Source organism: Electrophorus electricus, chromosome 16 (assembly GCF_041902795.1).
Source record: "Electrophorus electricus isolate QZ-2024a chromosome 16, ASM4190279v1, whole genome shotgun sequence".
In the NCBI taxonomy this organism is placed as follows: Eukaryota; Metazoa; Chordata; class Actinopteri; order Gymnotiformes; family Gymnotidae; genus Electrophorus; species Electrophorus electricus.
In genome coordinates this window covers 2,348,972-2,367,502 of record NC_137512.1, presented here as the reverse complement: position 1 = coordinate 2,367,502, position 18,531 = coordinate 2,348,972, and the positions used below count along the sequence as shown (strand labels likewise).

Sequence of the window (18,531 nt, the reverse complement as noted above, 5' to 3'; positions counted from 1 at the left end):
GTCCAGATAATTTGTGTTTACACTTGATGTATATGTGGATAATCCCTGTCTCTATTGTCATGCATGCCCAAGTGTACTTAGGTTGTACGACACAAGTGCCAACACAAGCCAACCCCTGACCCTTATGTTTCTATTCTGATAATAACATGGCCAAGTTTTCAGAGTAAAGGTTAAGGGCCTGTGAATTTGTAAATATTATTATTAATCTAAATTAACTTTATTTGAATAACTTGTGTGTCATTTTCTAAATTAATGAATATTATATGAACACACACACAAACACATGTATGAATGTGGGCATAAGGTAAGTTAGCAAATATGAATTAATTTAAAATAATAATTTATTAATGTAAATAGCCTTGGAGAGTTAGAGATCAAAATAGATTTTTATGAGAAAGGCTGTTCCTTTATAAAACACTTGTGGCTGTTATAGAAGAGAAAGCTTCTATGATGATCACTTTATTTAAAGCAAAGAGGCACAAAGATACTTGCTTGACTTGGCTGTTTTTGGGGTTCCTGACCCTTTTCCACTACTGGTAGGCTCTATTGGGTGGAACTCTCCATGTACAAAATTGCTCAGAAGGTTTCGTTTTATTATTATTATTATTCAGTTTTCTTTCTTTCTACAGCTCAGATTGTTAATGGTAGTGTTAGAGTGGAGTGGACCTTTTTATAGCCAGTAGCAGAGTCACTCAAAAACCAAACCATGCCAGATGGTATGTGATTGGCTAATGCTGTAACACAGTGGGGTTCACTATTTTATGGAACACTATTGAAAATATGACAACAGCCAGACTATCTTAAAAAGGTTTTATTGTGTATGTTGTCTCATATTTAATTTTAAAGTAAAAAACAAAACAACAAGAATAATATTCTGGGATTATGAACTATGGAAGTCTATGTTAGGATTATGAATTGTAGAAGTCTTTGTAAGATCTGTTTTGCTGGTCCCATCTGTAACTCCACAACATCTTTGTGGAATTTTGTTTTAGAATCTGTAAACTAGCGGCAGCTGTAAAGGAATTATCAGAAGTATCTGAAAGGACTAATCAGTGGTTGTGGATGAGGAGAGCAGGTTAGTTGGGGAAATAAATAAACGTGGAATGGCTGAGGCCTTACAGTGTTTAGAGCAACATTTTCCCAAAACTTAGCAGATACAATTGCTGTTTCAGAAACATATGTTGTGTAAAGTATTAAAAATCATATAAATAAATCAATCAGATCTACATTAATAACAGGAATGAGGAATTAAATATTACTAATTCAATATAAACAAAAATGATAAATTGAGTTCTTGAGGGAAAGAGGAAGGTGTCACGGTATGGCCCCTCCCCCCGAACGTCTCTTTGTGTGGGTGTGTGTTCGTCAATGTGGCCACGCCCTCCCAGTGTCTCACACCTGCTCCTCATTGTGTCATTAGTATACGTGTATAAATGGTTATCGTTTATATGTCTGTATTGTTTGAACCCAATAGTCTGCGTGATATGTCGAATGTGTTATATGTGCAAATAAAACGTGTATTCTTGTTTATGCGGCTCGTCTCCGTATCCTGCTGAACCACCTGGTCACAGAACCACCGACCGACGTAGGATGCCTGGGAGAGGAAGTAAACAAAGGAAGGGTAGGAAAGGACAGAAACGCCCTCCCACAGCCCTCGCAGGGAAGCCCTCCATATTTCTGGGAACACTCCTGACTCCCACAGCAGGGGAGATTGCCACTGGGGGAGTTGGGGGGTGCCCTGGGTGTGGTCCAGGTACGGACCTGATGGGGTCATACAGACTCACGTCGGCCTAACGGGACTGGTACAATGATGATCCCCCAATGGAGGTGGAGGAGGTCCTCTATGGGGATTCACTCACTGCATGTGACATTCAGTCTATTGTCTCTGGGAACGACGAGCCTCCGGCATCTATGATGCCGCCCAAGGCTCTGCCCAGGAGGTATCGCCTAGGCTCAAGCAAGCCAGCCCATGCAACATACCTGCAGGTGACCTCATTCGAGGAGGAAACTCCCTTCTGTAGGGCTCACAGCCCTGGAACCCGTGTACCCGTACCGAAACTGGGAGTGTATACATCCCTTTGAGTATTGGTTTCCTCTAAAGACTCTGCCTTTAATAAATTGTCACTGCCAAGCAGTGAGACTAAAACATTATATTGTGCTTTATGAGATGTACACTATTCACAACCTCTGGGCAAATAAAAAGAAACTATTAAAGAAAAACAATGTTGAACAACATCATAACTATGTGTATACTAATTATTAGATCTGAGCACCACTTCTAAATGTGATTGGGGCCTGATTTGCTGTTGGTTGTTCTTGCTACTCTATAGGAAATAGAAGTGCAGATAATGATCTCTCACCCGAAACAGGGTGGTGGAGGGGTGCTGGTTGGATTATATTTGGCCAGAGGTGCTCCACTCAAACCACTAAACCAGTTCTATCACCTTATTGCGAGAACGCAGTTTTAGACCTTGTGGTCACTGTGAATATAGACATAGGAAAAAACTCACAAGTTTAGACTGATAGTGTCTGATAATACACTTCCTATAGGCCAATACAGAGGTGAAACTTTTTTAACCAAAATATTCTAATGCTCAGTGTTATGAAATACATACAAAAAGAAAACAGTGCTACAATAATACATTTCCAGTAACATGGGAGCTCCTATATTAAGCTTGTACTAGCAGACACCAAAATGGCTGTAAATGACAGATACCAAAAAATTCTGCAAAAACACTATGACCCATAACAATAAAAAATAGTAAGCACACTTACAAGGAGATTGAAACACAGCAACATAATCTGCCTAAATAATCTTGTCTGTGTAATATAGATATTACATTATGAAGACACTTATACTCTGCTCCTGACAAATGTGTTATTAAATCTTGAGTGCTTCAGGCTCACAAACCTTAGAGCTGTCACAGCAAGAGAGTCATGCACATTTACTCACACACACACACACACACACACACACACACACACACACACACACACACACATACAAGTAAGTATAAGTAAGTAACATGAGTCTCATCCACGTTTCTAGGAGTCCTACTCTGGGTTGGATGAGTGTAAGTGTGTTTAAAACCAAACAAGGTTGTAAGAATACAGGACAGAACAGGACCATATGACTTTTGCCAGCCAATGAGATTTTGAGTCATGAGACCTGAAAGCTCATGAAGTTTAATTAGTTTGTCAGTTGCTTTTTTTCAAATCGTCTCTTCTGAGGTCTGAGCGTTACTCTGCAATAATGATAGCAGTCTGGATACTTATATTTTTGAGCTACAAGACATGTACGGTTCCAAATCTTTACCAGTGTTTATAAATACATCTGTTACTGTACTTTATGATGTTGGATTAATAATCAATATACATTATTTGCTTTGGATGAACTTTTGTCCACATTTTTTTCATTATTGACTGGTTTTAATTTTATAGGTCCTATTCAAACTACAAACGCTGCTAAACAAGAAGTCATAAATGCACCTGGGAAAAAGATCACTCTTAACTGTACATTGAAAATGATATCCAGTGATGCTGTTTACATTTGGTACAAGCAAAGACTGAACCAGGAGCCTCAGCAAGTAGTAAAAATGAAAACAAATAAACAGGCCATATTTTCTTCTCCATTCAACAACTCCAGAATTACAATCACATGGATTAATAGCACAAATGTTTTGACTATTCAAAATGCTACGACACATGATGAAGGAATTTATTTCTGTGGAATACCAAATGCAACAACGGTTCTCTTTTCCTCTGCTACCTTTGGCAGTGTAACAGGTAATTAAATGTTTTATTTTAAACTTCTTAACACTGGATTATAACTAAAGCACCAAGCACTTATTGTTTTAATATCAAAACTACAGATGTTTTATGAAGAAGCGAATTAAAATCCTGAATAAACACGAAGAAATTTCAGTCAATAAAGTGCAAAGTGATATAAGATACAAATTTTATAAAAGCACCTGCTAATTCTTTAGTTGTGAAGTTGTTCAAGCATGTGAAGGAACCCAAGATGAACTAAGAGCTGACACTGTTTGTGTTTTATTGATGAGGACAAAAAGCCAAACAAACAGAGTCTGATTGTGCAGGACACTGCAGGTTAGATTCCTCAAAAACAGACCAGTCAAGCAAGTATCTTTCTTTTATCTTTAAATAAAATGATTATCAATGTTTTTTTTAACATCATTCAAGTTTCTGTACGATAGTCGCAAGTCACAAAAATCTAGTACAATCATCCGAATATCACCAAGAAAAACTAAGATTGTACAGTATTTGTATTATATTCATCAGCCTATCAAGAGTAATCCACATTAGTGTGTCAAATTTCAGCATCAGAGTCAGTTCCCCAAGGAATTGTCAACTCAAGGCTTATATTGGAGAATAATTATCTGAAAAAATAAAAAAAAAACAAAATTATTATATATAACACTTTAATTTCACTTTAATTTTATATTCAACTTAATATTTATAAAAATTATTTTACAGTAAATCTTGTAGTGATCTGTCTTGGAGCAGTGCTGGGAGTGTGTGCGGCTGTTATCATTGCTCAAGCTATAATCATTTGTAAGATGAAAAACTCTGAACACGGCAATGGTAAGTGTTCATAAAGGGTAGGGGGCTCAGCCTATTCTAATTCATGACTTCATACTATTTTTATCTTTAAGAAATATTGAAATTATTGATAAGAATTTTGCAACAAACCTGGCATACAGGTAATGTTCTCTGATCCAATAACATTTAATTCTGTATTCTTTCCCTAACCACAGCGAGACCTCAACAAGGTAGTGTGATGGAGAAAACCACCAGTCAGGTACAACTTATGCACTTGTGTTTTCAAGCCATTAAATATATAAATATAATGCTTAGCAACTAGCCAATCATAGACATGACAACAGTAGATGTTACATTAGCTACTTTTTTTAATTAGCATAAAATGACATGCACCCCATATTAGAAAAGTCCAGATTTGAAAGTAAGGATTTCTATTTAGTGATGTGGGTCTACCGTGATAAAATATGCTGTATCTCACATTATGAATATTTGTTTAATTGCTTTGTTTCAGACAAAGCAGACAAAGCAGAATGATGAGCTACTATAATATTAGTCTAATCAAAAACAGTATTAAGATCTGTAAATCTTAAAAAGCAATTTACTGACTTTTATCAATTTAAATCTATGACATCTTTTACTAAGAATGTTTCTGGCTCAGCTCAGCTTCCTCTGTTTCATATCTGTGGAGCTGAAATAGTTTATAGCTGTAGTCTATTTATGGAATCATTGACACACATGCATGAAGTTATTGTGGTGGAGATGTATGAGACATGCAACACTGCACTGCTGTAGAGGAGGAGGAGAAGGCAACTCACTGTCTCTGTGTTTCAGACTAGTAGTCATATTCTAAATAAGGATACGAATGACAGTAATGTTCACTAAACAATGTTCATTTCCACAGCCACATGATACTGAAGAGCTTAATTATGCTGCCATTCATTTCAATGAGAGGAAAACCAAAAGAGGGCAGGTGAAGAGAGGACAGCCTGAATACATCATGTACTCTGAAGTGAAACGTTCAGGTCTTACTGACTATCATCTAGATTATTAGGTCTCTTCCCTTCTATAATCCTAAATGAAGTCTGGATACATTATCTCTTTACTGGCACATTCAGTGTTGTAAAGGAGGTGCTGTGTAACTCTGTAATCTCTAAATCTTTTCTCTCCATTCATCTGCTTTCTCATCTTTAAGGTATGTTGTGTTTCTGTTGGTTGTGCCACATTTGTCTTAGAGAACCACTGTGCTCAAAAGTGGGTGACAGATAAAGAATATCCACAATGTTATGAAGCCCCAGATTGCTGATGTAGAATTAAAAGAAGATTAGGTTGTGTGCCGTCTATGAAAATGTGTTGTTAGGATGTTTTAGTAAAGTAGCGAAAGGTCGTGATTTTTCATTCGAGATGCTTTGCATGTTCTATAGGCTGAACCGGACCTGTAAATTGGAACTGATTCAGATTAATAAAGAAAAAAAATGTGAACCAAATTTAGTCCAAAGCAAATAATCTAGAGATTAGTAATCAAGGTTTAGAAAGTACAGTAACAGTATTAGTAACAGTATAAAGTACAGTATTATCATTTATGCCTCTTTATGTTATAATATTATGGAATATTCTAAAGCATGCACGTTTTTAAAATGATCATGGTCCTTACATAAAATCCTGAATAAATACAAATAAATTTCAGTCTATAAAGTGCAAAGTGATATAAAATACACATTTTATAAAAGTACCTGCTAATTTTTCAGTAGTGAAGTTATTCAAGCAAGATGAACCCAAGATGAACTAAGAGCTGACACTGTGTTTTATTGACCAGGACAAAAACATGGTCAATAAATAAAGCCTAACAGGCTGTCAGGCTGACAGTGCAGGACAGTGCAGGTTGGATTCCTCAAAAACAGACCAGTCAAGAAAGTAGATTTTATTGTCTCTTTGCTTTAAAAAGTGATCACAGAAGCCTAGATTTCAAGAGTAATTTGCTTTTTAGTACAGATGCATATATATTTGTGTTTGTTTGTGCTGTTGTTTCATTTTCCCTAAAATCTCAGAGTGACACTTGTATCCTGCTTTGTATATTGCCCTGCGCAGTCACATAAGTTATGAATGATTATTTTGTCTGTAGTTTTTTCTTTAAAATGCCCTGTACCTTTGTACAACACTATCTTTGGACAACACTATGCATGTCTGTTACATGCTGTAACCTTGTTACCTTTGCTAGCATTGCAATGTTGTGACTTTGCTAGTATTGTTACCGTCCAAGCATACACTCTGCTTTCTAGTTTTGACTGTCTCTCATCTTGCACTGTACTTCTGTGGTCTGTTGCCCGGTGAGGTGTCAGCTCCCCCTGTATCTCCTAGGAGGGAGGTCTGGGTAGAATGTGCACATACCTACATTTTCAGTTGTTGTTCTTTCTGTTGTTCCAGTCGAGTTAGGATAGCTGTTTAATATTTCAGTATAGGCGAGTCTACACCGCATTCCAGAGTATTATGCAAACTGGATTTATGTGTCATAAAGATTTAACTTTTTGTTTTTCACTTAAACTCATGGATGGTATTGTGTCTCAGGGCTCTTTGCATCAATGAAATCAATCTCAGACACCTGTGATAATTAGTTTGCCAGGTGAGCCCAATTAAAGGAAAACTACTTAAGAACGCCGTGCCACATTACTAAGCAGGCCACAGGTTTCAAGCAATATGGGAAAGCTAAAGGATCTCTCTGCTGCCAAAAAATGTCAAATAGTGCAGTGCTTTGAACAAGGTATGAAAACATTAGCTATTTCCCGAAAACTTAAGCATGATCATCGTATTGTGAAGAGATTTGTGGCTGATTCAGAGCACAGACGGGTTCATGCAGATAAAGGCATAATGAGGAAGGTTTCTGCCAGACAAATTCATGGGATTAAGAGAGCAGCTACTAAAATGCCATTACAACACAGCAAACAGGTATTTGAAGCTGTTGGTGCCTCTAGAGTCCTGCGAACCTCAAGAGACTTGCAGTTGTGCATAAACCTACTTTTCTGCTAGCCCTAACCAGTGCTCACAAGCAGAAACAGTTGCAGTGCACCCAAACATACATGAAGAATAATTTTCAAACAGTCTTGTTTACCGATGAGTGCCGTGCAACCCTGGATGGTCCACATGGATGGAGTAGTGGATGGTTGGTGGATGGCCACCGTGTCCCAACAAGGCTGTGGCGTCAGCAAGAAGGTGGCAGAGTCATGTTTTGGGCCAGAATCATGGGGAGAGAGCTGGTAGGCCCTTTTAGGGTCCCTGAAGGTGTGAAAATGACCTCGGCAAAGTATATAGAGTTTATGACTGACCACTTTCTTCCATGGTACAAAAAGAAGAACCTTCCGTAGCAAACTTATCTTCATGCATGACAATATCATGCTGCAAAGAATACCTCTGTGTCATTGGCTGCTATGGGCATAAAAGGAGACAAACTCATGGTATGGCCACCATCCTCCCGTGACCTCAACCCTATTGAGAACCTTTGGAGTATCCTCAAGCAAAAGATCTATGAGGGTGGGAGGCAGTTCACATCAAAACAGCAGCTCTGGGAGGCTATTCTGACATCCTGCAAAGAAATTCAAGCAGAAACACTCCAAAAACTCAAGTATAATGGATGCAAGAAATGTGAAGATGATATCAAAGAAGGGATGTTATGTTAACATGTAACTTGGCCTGTTGTTTTTTATTGAAACGGCTTTTGATTTCAGTAAATGTGACCTCTGAATGCTGCAAGTTCAACAAATGACCATTTTCAGTTCTTTACAACCTATAAAATGTTTTGAAACTCTGTTGTGCATAATAATTTGGAACAGTGCATTTTGAGTTTCTTTATTTTTGAAAAAATACTGTTATCATTAGGAGGTTTGTTCAATAAAATTTGATTTAAACTAACGGTTAATGACTTGAAAATTATACTGACTGTCATTTGCATTGACCATTTATGAAAATCAGATAAAAATATAATTTGCATAATAATTCAGAAAGCGGTGTAAATTGTGTTGTTTTTTTTGTTTGTTTGTTTGTTTTTTCTTTGGTTCATAACCTTACTCCTAGTTCCGCAACAACCACCACCCACCCACCAAATAGAATAACAAACAGACAATTCAAAAGAATGATCTATGAAATAAATTTATTATTTTTATCGTGACATGAGCAGTTCCTCCATGTTTGAAAACAAGATAAGATTTATTAATAGTGTGGCCTCAGGGTGAGATTGTCATAAACAGAGCACAATTTGATTTTTGGATCCTACATTTACATTTCTTAGGATCAGTCATTTGCCCCTTATATCTGTACATACATTTTTCAGTAGAGTGTGCAGAAGGATCAGAAGCACAGATAAGAGCACATCATTAGCTTAAGCTCACTGAATGCTCGGGCATGTGTAAGCAGTCACATTATCATTTTACCATCATCTCACTACCAGCAAATAGAGCTTCATATTTAAGAATCCAGCACCGACTCTCAGTCTGTTTGTGCTGAACACTGTGATTGCAAAAGCCTGTGTTGATTAAGGAAAGGAATGCATGTGCATGTCATTGATGTCTGCATATTAAACAACCAAATTATCAAATTATAGACGTGGATGGAGACTATGCATGGGATTTAAATATTTCTAGTCAATATTTTCCCAAATAGAAATTAAAACATTTTACACACTGTGAAGCAGAACTGGTGCTGTGTAAAGGCAGTACTTGCTAAATTTGTAAATTATGCTCATCAGCAGGGCAAAGAGATTTAATCAAATAAGATTTGGTCAGTAACAGTAGGACATCTGATGTCAGAGTACATGCAGTCTTGAGTCTGTTCTTTCTCCCTGTGATTTCTTCCAGTTTTCCTCTTGTTAAAACGCAGGGCAGCATAACTCAGCTCCACACTATCATGGTCCTATTGCAATGAACACAAACAGACTTAGGTTGTGCCTTCATCGGGACGTTTCACCAATCTGTGCCTTTGCTGTTACCTGTCGCAGGGTCTGGAGGGCATATCTACAAGTCATTTTAAAGGTCTGTTCACATACAAGCAGGCTTATCCATCCATGTGCACTCCAGCCATATGATCTGGGTGAAAGAGCTAGATGAAATAGCTGGGTGTTGTCCTTCATTAATATGCTTAATCAGCTCAGTAAGCAGAATGGTGCATCACAAAAATGGCACATATGTCTGTTGTTTTATTACTTGCATGCTACAGAGCATGAACGTTGTGAGGTTCCCACTTCACCTAACACCCTTATATATTTTCCTTCATTACAAAGGGGACTACAATTAGATTCAGCTGTACTATAAAAAATTTAGTTCTACAATTAAACTTTCTCCTGCCATATAAATATTGTAACTGTAATTATAAATGCATGTTTCCTTTACTCACTGTAATTGTTGCTGTCAGTTTGAACATGCATTGTGTTTTTCTGGGATTAGAACTTGCAGAGAGTGGAGTTGAGCTCCTCAAGGTTCCTGTCTATTTTTTTCACAAAAATATTTCACTTTTGACCTACCACTTTTATCTCCATGCTACCTCTGAAACTTGAGCAAAACAAGTTTCACATAGCATAACATTACTGCTTTTAAATGCTTTTAAAGTGATAAGAGCAGACCAGAGCATTCGCACACATTTCCACAAAAAAATATTACAAAATATGAAATTACAATGTATAAGATATACCTGATTGATTTTTCTCACTGTAGCAGTGCTTTGTTTCTCTGGAGGAAAAAACAAAAAAACAAACAAACATCTATCTGGTTTCACTATGTGTAGTGAATATATATTTTACCTTATTGAATAAAACATTGCACATTGTTTTTTATTGACATATTTAAATATATGGTTCTTAAAATACATATAATTCTAAAATGTCACATATCATTTTTTTTTTCAAACGGAGAAGGCATATTCAGTTATTTTAATGAACACTTACCACTGCTGGGTCGACAATTTCTCCATTTACAAATTAAAATGGCTTGAACAAAGATCACAATTACACAAGCTCCCAAAGCTGCTCCCAGCCAGATCACTGCAGGACTCAGGGCTGTAGAAAAGGAATGATCACAAAACAGCATGAAGTGTTACTATTCTTGTGGTAGTGTCAAGGTAAAAAGCTGAGATAGCTCTAACACATTAATCATAAATAATCTGCAAACACACAAATAGGCCACACGTGATCTTAATCTGTTTGTAAATATCAAACCAATTGAACAAAATAGTCTTTGGTGTCACTGAACAGCTCAGTGCTGCTAATTAACAGAATGATGGATTTAACGACTTCAGTTTGCACAACACTGCATTAATGTTAGCCTTATATTTAATACTGTGACTGTATTTCATCACATGACCAATGAATATAGAATTTTAAGAATTTCATACAATAACAAAAAGTATTTAGATGCTTACTCAAATCTACTGTCGTCCCATTTCCAAGAAGGATCTTGCCACAGGTGGCCACAGCGCAGTAGTAAGTGCCAGTATCAGAGAGGCTGAGGACACTCTTGGAGAAGTTGTACACACAGCTGTGTGCAGAAGAGCTGATCTCACACTGATGGCTGTTGTTGTGATGAGTGTAAATGATTTCAGGATGGGAGTCTCCTGCAGCAGCTCTGAACCAGAGCACTCGGAGTTCTGCTGTTCTCCTCTCAGAGAGGACGGTGCACTGCAAAGACACTGACTCTCCTGGGGAAACCACACCCAGCACTGGACTTTGGACCACTGATACTTGATATTTATCATTTTTATTTAAATACCCTGTTAAGATTAAAATATATAGACATTAAGACACAGCTATATACTCTATACTATATACACATTTAGATTTTTCTACCTTTGTAAACATCATAAGTCATAAAAAGTAAACTGTCTATGTCTTACATGCAACAAACCCTAAAATATTTCAACATTCTTTAACATATTTCATATAAGAAAATATACACTTGGGTCATAACATAATAATGCACAAAATGTGCAAGTTATTTGAAAATTATTTTGGTGTTAAAATGAATTAGGCCATTAAGAAAAAAAAAGAGTTATAGTGGCCAAAAGGTATAACTTCTTACCTTTCACTGATAACAATGCTCCCTTTCCAAACACAATCTCATACTTATTTGTGCCACAGTAATACATGGCCTCTTCTGACGGTTCAATGCTAGCAATGTTCAAATGACAGAACCCTTTTCCCTTCACAATAGTGAACTTTGGAGGTTTAAATTCACTGTAGTAAGAGGAAGTCTCTACTGATTTCTGAGTCATGGCCATTATACGAGGCTCCTGTCCTGTTTTTTGCTGGTACCAAACGATGGGATCGGTGTTGTCCTCTTCCAGCAGAAAGCACTGGAGAGTCACATTCTCTCCAAATGCAGCGGTGGTCACAGAGTTCAGCTGATTGACACCTTTTGCCCAAAGAATGAAACCTTGGTTCATGCCAAAGGTTACTCTATAAACCATGTGCAAAGGTACTTATTTGTGCAGATGAAAAAGACATGTATCTTAGGAATGCATGTGCCTTCGGCTGAATAGGGCCTAAAACATTACTGAACGTGTAAATATTGTTGAGAGAAAAACTTTGAAAAATGTAGCATAATTACTGCAAAAGCAGATGGTACTCACCTATATCACTAGAAAGAACCGCAGTGAGACACATCAGGACCATTCTCCAGATGCCCAGGTCCTGTTGCATGGTGTGTTTGCTTGATAAACTGCTGAAAGGTCAAACAGCTTCATAAGTTGACGTATCTTATTTACATCACATACTTCCTGTGTTTTTCCTCCAATAAGAAACTGCAACAAAAATGCTGTACAGTCCCCTTAAAAACATTGTCTTTTTTTGTGTCATATGTTGTTTTAGTTCTTCAAGTTAAGTTGTTTATTATTTGACACATTCGTGGGATAAGAGCTCTTGGATAGTTTTGTATAATAATATTTATTAGTATTTCGGACAAATTTATTATACAGTGGCAAACTGTCATTATTCCACTGAAAACAGAGCCTTTCTCAATACTTCCAGTAAAAAAAAAAAAAAAAAAAAAAAAGAAAGAAAAAGATTCAGCTCATTTTTTCGACATCATAAAAATGGCTTTAACCTATCATGGTCCAATATGCTAATTAGGATGCAATGTAATGGGTAAAATATGCATAACATATTAATCACATGTCCCAGATCTTTAGGGATTACATAAAGTCCTATCCCCTAACTCTCCCCATTTATCTTCGCTACCCATGAATGAAACTCACTTTGAAGCCCATCACATCACAAGCTTTCATCAATTAGACATTAGAAAGTATGAAACATTAACTGCTACCATAGTGACCTTCCTGGTGACCAACTGCTACTATATAGCACTACTGATACTATATAGCACTACTGATACTGCATGTTCAGTGTCACCAGTTCCACATAGTTTTACATGTAAGTTTTACTGTAATCATGCAGCCAAACAAACACAGCCAAACTAACACAGCTTAAAATCAAATCAGATCTGACTTGGTCTCTCTGGTGACTAAGGCCAGAGCAAACACCACTGATACTGTTAATGCATGCTCAGTGTCCCTGGCTCCATCACTCCACTACTCACACTCAAACTCATTTACCCTGTACATACATTAAAACACACCAACAGTACCATACATGCATTAAGGAACACCACTTTTCACCTCCTACAACTAACACCACCTTTATAGTCCCTCTCTACACAGCTATAACCTACTGTACTCATTTATATTTCACCCCCAACTTCAACCACAGCAACCAGCTAGCACTTTTATCTACATATCTACCATCTATTTTCATCTGAAAACTCCAACAGTACAGTTTTATCCAGCAGCCTCTTAAGCTAAACTCCAGCAGGGAAGTATTTGACTACAGACCTACTTGTCTTTATCATTACTGCAATACTATGTGATCGCCAATCGTCATCAAATGCATATTTCATCTTGTTCATATTTTGTGCTCAAATCGAATCCTTAATTCAATAAAATAAACTTCGCTCACCCTCTGAATACAACACCATGTCCTGCCTCGGAGCAGTAAATTGTTTATCTACAGCCAGTTTCCAGTCTCACAGTTTATCTCAATACTAGCACTGCTAACTTGTACTTACACACTAATCCTCTTTCTTTCTCTCACAAACCTGATAGAGCTTCTTCACACTTTTCCTCCTGCATTTGAATAAGCAATCGAGTAACTGAATTTACTCAGTTGCTTTCTCTCTGTAATAGGTCTTTGTATTTCTGTCTGTTGTTAATACTTAACAGAGACCCAGTTCCTTTGCCTTATCTGCAGAATACCAAATCGTACGATACCATAGTCATAAATAACCATACCTTATTTATTCAACTTATTTTTAGTCTCATTTTCAGTCCAGTCAAACAGTATTAGAATCAGAATCAGAGTTATTATGTTTTTCTTAATACTTTAATATTATTGAGTTTTCCAAACTATACCCATGCTCGAACAATTATGAGGTTCATTTAATGTGAGTAGTTATCAGATTGTCAGGGGTATTAAGATGTGACAATTACTGTGGTCAGGATCTCTGTTTGCTAGCAGTAACATTAACTAGCCTTCAAACCAGATGACAAATATCATGCATAATGTTTAAATGTAAAGCCGAGTCTTATTGAAAATGTTTTGTCATATTTTGACGTGAGTCGCTCCTATTATGCTAATCACAGAGAATGACGATGTAAATCAAAACTAAAAAATAAATTAAAAGACTGAAAAACTATACCTGTCTACTTCAGAGTTAATGTCAGATGTAATTTTCAAATTTGTTTGTTTGTCTCTTTTCTTAAAACTTGTAATTCATTTTCATTATATTTAATTTGACTATTATACCTTAGTTTTAGTTATGTTTCAGTGACTGGAGATCAATTTTAATTTTATTGTAATTGTATTATCTTTCATTTGCATTCAACTAGTCACAGGGCAGAGACCCCACACACATGAGCACCAATCTCAGATCTCGATCATCCCACACCTACCAGTCCTTCCAATCACATCCTGGTTTACTTTCATCAGAATACTGATTATCACTTACACACACCTGTTTCCAAACCCTTCCCCCATACTTAAAGTCCTCCTCCACATGACACTTCAGGTTACCTGCTCATCCAGCCAAACACCTGAAGCAGGTCTCTGTGTTCTTGTTATTTTTGCTTGCTTTGTCTTGCTCTGAATTAAGCCAGCTCATTTGAATTTTGCTCATGCATTGATTCTGTTTGCACAATGTCACAATTTTTATATTTAGTCATGTAGTCAGTTATTTTACCTCACTTTTCACAGAAGAAAGTTAAACAGTGGTTTTGTTAGAGTTTCCGTTTTCAAAAATGAGTTCATTATTGCGTGTTATGTTATCATTTAATAATCAACATATAAGAAATACTGATGATCAAAGACTTACCATCAAAATATTTGCTGAATAATTTTACGACTGCCCTATCTGTGATGAATGTGAGCTAATTATGGCCTACTATCAGTAAAACACATTGCTAGCCATTTGCTGGCATTAATTAAATATTGAGTATTCTAGTACAATAAAAAATGTGTGCAAAAGCAGGTGGTACAGATAAGTGGACAACATCAACAGCTATCTATCTAAACATGCTAACTATCTAATCATCCTAACTATCTAACATTCTCATAAATCCATAATTACACAGTTTTGGTGAACAGACAACTCCTCCTTGGAATTCAAGTCAGTCTAAGTTTCAAACATCTTTGTATGGTACATATTTGTATTATTTTCCAAGTTTTGCCTCAATTTTTCAGCAGTGTAGTACACTAGAACTAATAGCATGAAGAGGGTTTTGGCGTTTTTTGTGCAGTCGCGGAGACCTCTGAAGTTAGCACCAAATTAGCGACGTCACAGTCTTACCTTGTCCAAATTATGCTGATGAGGTCATACAGAGTTAACCTAATCAGTGGTAGATTTGTTTAGAATTTATTGTTTGTGGAGTTTTTATGTGGTAGGTGTTCAGAAGGCAAAAGGAATACAACCACCACATATTCCAGTAGGTCTGAGCTCACTTTTTCGGTTCATCAGCATTTTATTACATCATTATTATAACTGTGCACTATTAGTCGACATGCGGCTTGTTCTGGGTTGATGCTGGAATTACACACTGAGCTGCTCTCATGATTCCTTCATCCATGTGACAGCTGAGATGTGACCTGAATGGGAGGCAGGGTGGTGTTTTACCAGATCAGTTGTTGAGACTGGGAGAGTCACTGCTAAACTGAGACTGATGGCTAAGAGACTCTTTGTATCATTTTCTTCTCTTTTTCACTCCTCCACTGCCCCGCTCCTCTCTCTCTCTCTCTCTCTCTCTCTCTCTCTCTCTCTCTCTCTCTCTCTCTCTCTCTCTCTCTCATTAGGGGGAACAATAAAATTATAAAAAATTATACTTGTGCATGAATGTTCCTTACATTTGATCTAAATGCAATTAGTCAACGGAAATATATAAATGTTAAATATATAAAAAGTAATATCTGTATAAAGAGCATAAACTGTATAATCTCTGCATGTATTATATTTATGAATATATTGAATGTTTTGTAATATCACAGTCCAAATAGTGTTTGGTAATGTATGTCTTTTCAGTACATAGTGTTGGTGGGTGTGTCCATGTGTGTGTGTTTGTACATTATTTCTAAATATCAATCATTGACAACATCTGGTTTTCAAAATGTTGAAAGGCTTTTAAAAGTTTTAAAGTTTTACTACCGCTTCATCTTTAACTAAAGTACACTGCAGGTTCTTCATAGAATATTCTGCATTTCTACATACTTATATACACATATGCATGCATTATACATATATATATATATATATATATATATATATATATATATATATATATATATATATATATATATATATATATGTATGTTTGTGTGTGTAATGGGATTGGCTGTGGGCTTGCGTGTGTGTGTGTATATGAAACCCAGGCTTTGATGTGCTAGTGGTCATCCCAGGTTTGTGTGCTGACATGTTAAGGCTGTAGTTGGTGGTTTCACAGCTCTGTGCTGGTCTCTATTCTTTGCTCCCTCACACACCCTCTATACCAAACAGTTTCTCTGCTTCAACTCAGTAGGCCACTTTGAACACCCCACGCGACTTTCTCAGAACAACAACCCATGTTTCCCCCATCAAAGTTTCCACAGGATGCACAGAGCTATTCTTAAAATGGTCATTTGTTTCAGAAACATTTCAGATGCTAAGCAGATCTACAATAAACAAAGTGAAAGTTGTTTTGCTTTGACCTTCACAGTAACTTGGATGTTTGGGTATTTTGATCGGTTAGATTTCTGATAATTAATCAGATATCTTTTACTTCCATTTAAGTTTTTGCAATCTTATTTTTATATATTCATTCTTATGCATTTAACCCTTAGGTGAAAGAGAACATCTAGCATGCGGAAACCCAATTGGGTTAAACATTTAATGTATTTGCTAGAATATAATTAAGTATCAAAAGTAAAAGTTTAATTCCTCATGTTTGAATGGGAGTTTATTTCAGGGACACATGATTCAATGTGGGCAATTTATTTCAATCCAACCTATTTCAAATTTTAAATTACTATACGTAGATTTACATATGGGAGAATGAAATTGATTAAATATAATTAAATAGATCTCTTTTAAGTATAACAGGCTAACAGAAGAAGCACATGAACACGTAAAAATATTACAGCAGGGCATTGGTAGATAACTTGTTCTCTTCACCACCATTTTTTCGTGTGTGTTTGTGTGTGTATGTCTGCGCATGTATGTTTGTTAAGGTACATTATTGAATATCCCACTGCCGATGGGTAACGGTTAATTATACACACAGTTTGAAACTAGAATTGTGCAATATAACTGACTACTGAAACATGACCTTTTGTGACGGAACGAGGCTGAAGCAGGATGTGGGGACGAGGCACGTTGAGACAAATGCTTTATTAACACAGAACACCTACACTTAGCACACATGCTAAAGTATATCAAACACCGACGATACACGATATATATATAAGGATCAGGTGGGCGACAAAAGAGGGTGTGGCACTACAGACTAACGATCACATGGACAGAGACCTTTGAGGAGGAGGGAGGGGCCGTATTGTGACACCATTAGTCTGCATAAGTCATGTCAATCTTCAGATGCTCTTTCATAAATAAGTACAGGCAATGTTTTGTAAATATATAATTTCTACCTCATTCTTCAATTGGACATTCATGGGATCTGTTTTTGGGATGAATTGGCAAACATTAGAGACTCAAAAAACAGACAGACTGAACCGCCAACAAGGTTTCCAACAGCAAACAGATAGACCAGAGTGTTGATTGTATTGACTACAAATGATTGCCACACACACAAGTTCTCATGTGTCTCGCTCACTAGAAAGGCCATATGTGCCTTCATCCAGAACTCAGTTGAATGCTGGAGTTCAACTCTAGAAGCCAACTTATGAACACTCGCCAGATTCCCATAAAGTGTGATATATGCCAAGATGATGAACTGCTGTTCTGCGTAGAAGTATAAATGGGGCTACATTATAACATGAATGGTGATCTTCTTAAAAACAGAAGCGTCACCATCACCCGTTCCGCTCAGTGCTCAGAGTCTCATGGCCTCATTCCTGTTTACTAGACCAGAGACACTCAAGCTGCAGGGTGAATAATACAAAGGAAAACAGTAAATATAACTGACAAATGCACACACACATACACACACACACACGCACGCACACACACACACACACGCACGCACACACACACACACACACACACGCACGCACGCACACACACACACACACACACTCACACACACACACGCACGCACACACACACACACACACACAGACACACACATACACACTCACACACACACACACACAGACACACACACACACACACACATACACACACACACACACACACACAGACACACACAGTTGGTATATTAGTGCAATAAATATAAACATGAAACAAC

The 18,531-nt window shown here is 37.0% G+C and overlaps 1 protein-coding gene and 1 long non-coding RNA gene across 7 annotated transcripts; one reads left to right on the top strand and one right to left on the bottom strand.

Moving 5' to 3' along the window:
* Positions 1-3,231: 3,231 nt before the first annotated feature.
* On the top strand, positions 3,232-8,372 carry LOC145651628 (uncharacterized). 2 transcript variants are annotated; one of them, XR_014117392.1, is made up of 5 exons: positions 3,232-3,296; positions 3,442-3,786; positions 3,987-4,602; positions 4,776-4,819; positions 5,462-8,372. It is a non-coding gene; the product is annotated as an uncharacterized LOC145651628 (long non-coding RNA). The 2 variants fall into 2 exon arrangements; XR_014117391.1 differs by having other exon boundaries at positions 3,442-4,602.
* Positions 8,373-8,681: 309 nt separating this feature from the next.
* LOC145651774 (uncharacterized) lies at positions 8,682-12,240 on the bottom strand. Of its 5 annotated transcripts, XM_081699537.1 has the most exons (8): positions 12,163-12,240; positions 11,613-11,945; positions 10,957-11,304; positions 10,484-10,594; positions 10,231-10,268; positions 9,937-10,026; positions 9,533-9,629; positions 9,343-9,456 (listed from the first exon to the last, which is right to left on the bottom strand). In XM_081699537.1, exons 1-7 carry the CDS (start codon positions 12,230-12,232, stop codon positions 9,582-9,584), a joined length of 1,038 nt encoding a protein of 345 aa, XP_081555663.1. In that variant the 5' UTR covers positions 12,233-12,240; the 3' UTR covers positions 9,343-9,456; positions 9,533-9,581. The 5 variants fall into 5 exon arrangements, with proteins under 5 accessions (XP_081555659.1, XP_081555660.1, XP_081555661.1 ...); XM_081699533.1 differs by lacking the exon at positions 9,533-9,629 and having other exon boundaries at positions 8,682-9,456; XM_081699534.1 differs by lacking the exon at positions 9,533-9,629 and having other exon boundaries at positions 8,682-9,456; positions 10,957-11,232.
* Positions 12,241-18,531: the final 6,291 nt, after the last annotated feature.